The sequence below is a fragment of the Daphnia pulicaria genome, chromosome 8, assembly GCF_021234035.1.
Source record: "Daphnia pulicaria isolate SC F1-1A chromosome 8, SC_F0-13Bv2, whole genome shotgun sequence".
In the NCBI taxonomy this organism is placed as follows: domain Eukaryota; kingdom Metazoa; phylum Arthropoda; class Branchiopoda; order Diplostraca; family Daphniidae; genus Daphnia; species Daphnia pulicaria.
This window is the reverse complement of record NC_060920.1, coordinates 5,206,660-5,213,713: the sequence shown is the minus strand read 5'-3', so window position 1 is coordinate 5,213,713 and position 7,054 is coordinate 5,206,660. Positions and strand designations below refer to the sequence as shown.

Below are 7,054 nucleotides of genomic sequence, written 5' to 3'. Positions count from 1 at the left end.
CCAATGCACGCCAGAGCACGCCAATTCACACCAAAGCACGCCAGTGCACGCCAGAGCATGACCAGAGCACGCCAGTGCACGCAAGAGCATGTCAATGCACGCAATAGCACACCAGTGCACGCCAGAGCACGCCAGTGCACGCCAGAGCACGCCACTTCACACCAGAGCACGCCAGTGCACGCCAGAGCACGCCAGTGCACGCTAGAGCATGCCAGTGCACGCCAGTGCACGCCAGAGCACGGCAATGCACGCCAGAGCACGCCAGTGCACGCCAGAGCACGCCAGTGCACGCCAGAGCACGCCAGTGCACGCCAGAGCACGCCAGTGCACGCCAGAGCACGCCAGTGCACGCCAGAGCACGCCAGTGCACGCCAGAGCACGCCAGTGCACGCCAGAGCACGCCAGTGCACGCCAGAGCACGCCAGTGCACGCCAGAGCACGCCAGTGCACGCCAGAGCACGCCAGTGCACGCCAGAGCACGCCAGTGCACGCCAGAGCACGCCAGTGCACGCCAGAGCACGCCAGTGCACGCCAGAGCACGCCAGTGCACGCCAGAGCACGCCAGTGCACGCCAGAGCACGCCAGTGCACGCCAGAGCACGCCAGTGCACGCCAGAGCACGCCAGTGCACGCCAGAGCACGCCAGTGCACGCCAGAGCACGCCAGTGCACGCCAGAGCACGCCAGTGCACGCCAGAGCACGCCAGTGCACGCCAGAGCACGCCAGTGCACGCCAGAGCACGCCAGTGCACGCCAGAGCACGCCAGTGCACGCCAGAGCACGCCAGTGCACGCCAGAGCACGCCAGTGCACGCCAGAGCACGCCAGTGCACGCCAGAGCACGCCAGTGCACGCCAGAGCACGCCAGTGCACGCCAGAGCACGCCAGTGCACGCCAGAGCACGCCAGTGCACGCCAGAGCACGCCAGTGCACGCCAGAGCACGCCAGTGCACGCCAGAGCACGCCAGTGCACGCCAGAGCACGCCAGTGCACGCCAGAGCACGCCAGTGCACGCCAGAGCACGCCAGTGCACGCCAGAGCACGCCAGTGCACGCCAGAGCACGCCAGTGCACGCCAGAGCACGCCAGTGCACGCCAGAGCACGCCAGTGCACGCCAGAGCACGCCAGTGCACGCCAGAGCACGCCAGTGCACGCCAGAGCACGCCAGTGCACGCCAGAGCACGCCAGTGCACGCCAGAGCACGCCAGTGCACGCCAGAGCACGCCAGTGCACGCCAGAGCACGCCAGTGCACGCCAGAGCACGCCAGTGCACGCCAGAGCACGCCAGTGCACGCCAGAGCACGCCAGTGCACGCCAGAGCACGCCAGTGCACGCCAGAGCACGCCAGTGCACGCCAGAGCACGCCAGTGCACGCCAGAGCACGCCAGTGCACGCCAGAGCACGCCAGTGCACGCCAGAGCACGCCAGTGCACGCCAGAGCACGCCAGTGCACGCCAGAGCACGCCAGTGCACGCCAGAGCACGCCAGTGCACGCCAGAGCACGCCAGTGCACGCCAGAGCACGCCAGTGCACGCCAGAGCACGCCAGTGCACGCCAGAGCACGCCAGTGCACGCCAGAGCACGCCAGTGCACGCCAGAGCACGCCAGTGCACGCCAGAGCACGCCAGTGCACGCCAGAGCACGCCAGTGCACGCCAGAGCACGCCAGTGCACGCCAGAGCACGCCAGTGCACGCCAGAGCACGCCAGTGCACGCCAGAGCACGCCAGTGCACGCCAGAGCACGCCAGTGCACGCCAGAGCACGCCAGTGCACGCCAGAGCACGCCAGTGCACGTCAATGCACGCCAGAGCTAGCCAGCCCTTACGAAAAATTAAGCAGCTGGCGTAGGGATCTAGCTAGCACTTACTAGTAATGTCCCAGCAAGTAAAAAACGACTATGCAATATATCCGTAGATAGTTAGTTTTTCACTGACTTGGGGGTTCATATTCGTAACGCGCTAGTAACTGACTAGCGCGTTACGAATATGAACGAGACGGGGTTTAATACTAGCTAGAGCTAGCTTTTTACTTGTTCGCACGGACCTGTATGTAAAATACAAGCATGCGGCTTGTTATTACCTGTAAGGTCAATACGTTTCTTTATACAAAAGGGGTCCGATAAGCAAAAACGGACATGCTACTGACTTGTTTTAACAAGTTTTTATTCAGCTAGTGCGTTATACGGCATTAAACCTATTTTCTCTCTCCCTCTCTCCTCATATGATACTTTCTTTTTCAATTAAAATAGCATATGCTGAAAATGTAAATCCATATAAATAAGAAGATAAATCCCTCCCGTACGAAACTTTTTGCTTAGATTTTGAACTGTTAGCTAATAACAGCTCGCGCGGTGCTAGGCTAAAAAATCAAAGCAGCTATCATGCTGCAATCACCTCGAAATTTTTCATGTTAACATCATTCACCTTTTTGTTAGCAGATATCAGCTTTTTTTTCCAAGCTAGGGCGTTTTCCTATCTAGCTTGAAAAAATAAACCTTAAAAACAGCTTGAATTTTTACCCCTAAATTTATTTCCTATTTTTAAGCTAATTCCAGTATGGAATTTTCAATCTAGAGTTTTGCTCCACTTTTATTAGCAGATTATAAGCTTTTATTTTCCAAGCTAGGGCGTTTTCCTATCTTGCTTGAAATAATAAACCTTAAAACCAGCTTGAATTTTTCCCCCTAAATTTATTTCCTAACTATAAGCTAATTCCAGTATAGAATTTTTAATCTAGAGTTTTGCTCCACTTTTTTTTAGCAGATTATAAGCTTTTATTTTCTAAGCTAGGGCGTTTTCTGCTGGCTTGAAATTATTAACCTAAAAATCAGCTCGAATTTTCCCCCCTTAATTTATTTATTCTGTTGCCAAAACTCTGTTGCAGAAGGCTGTGAATCCTGTGATAGTGATGAAGAATACAACTTGAATGAAAACAATTCAAATACTTTTGAGGTTAGTATATTAGACCTATATTATCTCTTATTTTCTGAAATTTCCTAATATTAGAACTTTTAAATTCAGGATAAAGACTATGAATCATCAGCATACCTTAGTATGCTATGTCTAGCTTACAATTTGAAAATAATTCAAATCGCCACGGAATCAACCGCAGCAGAAAGTGTCGCCAAGTGTGTCGAAAAATATGACCATTTATTAATGGACGTCAAAAAAAATTTTGTGTGTGCGAAAAAGAATTGTTTGAATTGTAGAATTATCTTGAAACTGATTAATACAGATTAATGAAAATCATCAATCTGCTAATGTTTCAAAATTATATAAACTCAAATCAAAGAAAAAATCATCGATCGAAATTTGGAAGCTACGCCTTAATTTTTTAATCAATTGAAATTTGGCAGCTATGCACTGAATTTTCGCGCTCGAATGTTAGCACAGACTGAGTCTGTGGTGTAAGTCTAAGCTTGGTCTAAGTAAAGATGTCTGGCTGTCTGTTTCTTCACTGACTTTTCTTTTACATTTAATGTCAGTACGTACATATTTGTAATGGCAGACCCACTGATCTACATACTTGTCACTTTTACTAAAAGTGGAGAATTGGGCATTGGCACATTGGAGGCCATAGCAGTGCCGAAAGATTTCCATGACCATAGTTTCGATGATCAGCTCGAGCAATTAAAAGGTTTTGTTGGAACAAAAAAAGTTATTGGGATCAAGTAAGCACACACGTTTTATTAGTTATTGTTATTGTTCTAAATTCTGATGTATTTAGTTGGCCCAAGTTTCCCAGCAATCCTGGTTGGAACCTACCCGTTGAGTTGACTACCAAATCTAGATCCCAAATTCAACATGACATGAGATCATGTAAAGTTATCTCGTACTCAGGTAGTAAAACTTCATATTACTACACGTGTTCTTTTTCTTAAAGTTTTTGTTGTGCAGAGGACAGAGATGTGGTGGTGGCAGTACGAGATGCCATGGTGCCTCCTATCAGTGTCCAAAAGCCAGTAGCCAAAAAATCAGCCCCGAAGTCATGAAAAATGAAGAAAAGTCCGATACATCTGCTGACAGCAGCCTTCATCATGATGATGATCAGCAAGGAATTTTTTCTTCAGAATCAGAGTCTGACGAAGATTTGATTCCTCCGCCTCCAACGAAGAGAAAACGTAGCAATCAGTCTGTCAAATCATTGGGCAACACCAAATCCAAGGTTTTTTTTTTGTTTTATGGTAAAAAACGTAACCTCACATTCATAATTGATTTTTATTTTATAGAGAAATTCAAGTCACAACAAGGAAAATTCATTTGTCACACCAAAAAGAAACGAAAAGTCATCAGCGAAGAATTCTGACTCTCAGATTCTTACTTCTTTGGACTTCAACATTTTTGACACCCCCCCAAGTTCCACAACAAAAGAAAACCCGAAGCGTGTGCTGGTAATAAATGCAACATGATTGTAAGAATTATTTCTTTATTTAATTTGTATTTTCCGTTTAAGGACGAACCATTGACGGAGCCAGTTAATGCTGACGTTCAAGACGACGTTTATGTGCAGCCCCACTTTCGAGTTCAACAGATTTCCTGTTCTTTCAGTCATTCATTCTTTTCTTTTTCAATTTTCTACTTTTTTTATGTTTCATTTTCAACTTCTTTGAATAATCTCCTCCATCGCGCAGCATGGTCACCTCGACACAACGTTATTTGCTCTTTTCCGATGACCCTCCCATCCTCTCTCTATCATCCTTTCAGCTTCTTAAGAGGTCATTTTTTTCCCTGCCGTTTCTCTCTTCTAATTCAAAGTTGATTGTACCGGATTGTACGTATATTCGTTACGTTTTAGTTAACGTCATTTCAAAAACATAGAATCGTGTCGTAATTGATTGAGTTTCGAGTCCATGTTGCCGTGAAAACTCTCGAGCAAGAGTTCAGTGTGTTGACGAGAAAACTCCCCTCCTACATTTTCCTCATTTGTAATACAGGTTGACTGTAAAGTTTAAATGTCGGGCAGTCTGTCCATTTGCTCGTCGACGACACCTCCGACGAATTGCCGTTGCTGAAAATTGTCGTTTTTTATTGGTGTTAAATTGAATTAACGCGGAAGTGGCCAACATTGAACTTAGATATTGCTCGTATTCTTATTGTGTTCATTTTAAATGTAAAAATGTATGTGTGGTGTATTTTAATCGATGTCCCTCCAAGGCCTACTTGTAACATGGAAAAGAATTTGATTAAACCAATGATGGTTTAATTTCAATACAAAGATTTCAGTTCCTTTAAAGCTAATAGATTTCAAGCTACATTTAGTCTAAAGATTCCAAGCTTATAAATTTCAAGCTACCAATAATCTAAGATATCCAAGCTTATAAGTTTCAAGCTACCTTAAATCTAAGATGTTAAGCTAATTTTAGCTATGAAAAACAAAGCTGACACTACCCTAAATTTCCCAATATGAAATTTAAAAATTTGACATGAAAATTTCTAGCTAAAACCACCTAACTTCGTAGCTAATTCTAGCACGGAATTAGCTAGAAGTTTCGTACGGGCTATGTATCATATAAAGGCTACTATTATTTTGTGATTAAATAAAATTAGTATTAAATTTTAATGCATTAGCTCATTCATAGGCGTATTTTAAAAAAGTACACTCTGTACAAAGATTTCTTCAGCTATTAATTTAGCAAACTAATTGGTTAAATTCCAATAGCGGCAAAAAAAAATTTGTTTTATTTAGATATATACAATACAGTAAATAATGCATCTTTTATTAAAGGTGCTTTATTTCATTTAATTGTTCCATCTTGTGGTGATGAAATTTCTGACTATAACTCAAAATATGACAGACAAAATACAATTATTTTAGGTCTTGAAATATTTAAGTAATATAAAATTTAGAGTGCCACATCAGCAGCAGCAGCATCCCACTATATCAGCAGAAGCAGCCATCGGAACAGCCAACAGTACTTGGATGGGTGACCCAATAATATAAAAATTCAGAGCATAAAAATAACTAATAAGTGTGACACTAGCTAACATAAACAAGTGAAGCTTGCTAATTACTAGCTAGGAGGGGTAAAGCAAGTGAAGCTTGCTATCGAGCTAGGAAGGGTACGCGCGGTAATCTGTTTTATATATTCCTCTGACGGAAGTGAGTTCATGCTAGTTTAAAACTAATAACCCCATAGCAGTAAGGGACTAGTATGTTTGAGAGAAAACCCTTATTAGGAAAAAACTTTCATGCAACTAGCAAGCATGACAGTAGACAGCAAGAAAGTTACTGCTTGGTAACTTGCTATCATTTTTGTACGGGAGAGCACGCCAGAGCACGCCAGTGCACGCCAGTGCACGCCAGTGTACGTCAGAGCACGCCAGTGCACGCCAGAGCACGCCAATTCACACCAGAGCACGCCAGTGAACAACAGAGCACGCCAGTGAACACCAGAGCACTTAAGTGAACACCAGAGAACGCCAGAGCACGCCAGTGCACGCCAGAGCACGCCAGTGCACGCCAGAGCACGCCAGTGCACGCCAGTGCACGCCAGAGCACGCCAGTGCACGCCAGAGCACGCCAGTGCACGCCAGAGCAAGCCAGAGCACGCCAGAGCACGCCAGAGCACGGTAGAGCACAGCAGAGAACAGCTCAGCACTTGAAGTTGCTATAATATTTTTTTCACTTGTTCAAACCATTTTTTAATTACAGGATGTGTAAATCAATGTCCAATTCACCATTTCAAGTATATTGAATCAATAAATTTATAGAGCAAATCATGAACAAAAAGTTTTAGAAAAACGCACATCTCAGCACTTGAATTTTTAAAAATTTTTCAAGTTATCTGAGTTCTATTGTCGGGTAGTGGATTTCTATTGTCAAACACTTGAGTTCTGCATAGCAGAGCACGCCAGAGCACGCCAGAGCACCCCAGTGCATGCCAGAGCACGCCAGTGCACGCCAGAGCACGGCAATGAACGCCAGAGCAAGCCAGAGCACGTCAATGCACGCCAGTGCACGCCAGAGCACGCCAATGCACGCCAGAGCACGCCAATTCACACCAAAGCACGCCAGTGCACGCCAGAGCACGCCAATTCACACCAGAGCACGCCAGTGC

The 7,054-nt window shown here is 45.8% G+C and overlaps 1 protein-coding gene across 3 annotated transcripts; it reads left to right on the top strand.

The window, feature by feature from the left end:
• The first annotated feature begins 3,368 nt into the window (after positions 1–3,368).
• On the top strand, positions 3,369–5,234 carry LOC124312617. 3 transcript variants are annotated; one of them, XR_006910595.1, is made up of 5 exons: positions 3,369–3,480; positions 3,542–3,667; positions 3,724–3,836; positions 3,894–4,161; positions 4,226–5,234. XR_006910595.1 is itself a non-coding variant. In XM_046777095.1 (3 exons), the coding sequence occupies exons 1-3, from the start codon at positions 3,985–3,987 to the stop codon at positions 4,753–4,755; spliced, it is 645 nt and encodes a 214-aa protein (XP_046633051.1). In that variant the 5' UTR covers positions 3,894–3,984; the 3' UTR covers positions 4,756–5,234. The 3 variants fall into 3 exon arrangements, 1 of the variants encoding a protein (XP_046633051.1); XR_006910594.1 differs by having other exon boundaries at positions 3,369–3,667; XM_046777095.1 differs by lacking the exons at positions 3,369–3,480; positions 3,542–3,667; positions 3,724–3,836 and having other exon boundaries at positions 4,226–4,387; positions 4,450–5,234.
• The last annotated feature ends 1,820 nt before the right edge of the window (positions 5,235–7,054 follow it).

Excerpts from the sequence above, each read along its gene's own strand:
- LOC124312617 (XM_046777095.1), top strand. The coding sequence starts at position 3,985 with ATGAAAAATGAAGAAAAGTCCGATACATCTGCTGACAGCAGCCTTCAT. Across the intron at positions 4,162-4,225 it reads TGGGCAACACCAAATCCAAG|AGAAATTCAAGTCACAACAA; the intron begins GTTTTTTTTTTG and ends TTTATTTTATAG. Across the intron at positions 4,388-4,449 it reads AAAACCCGAAGCGTGTGCTG|GACGAACCATTGACGGAGCC; the intron begins GTAATAAATGCA and ends TTTCCGTTTAAG.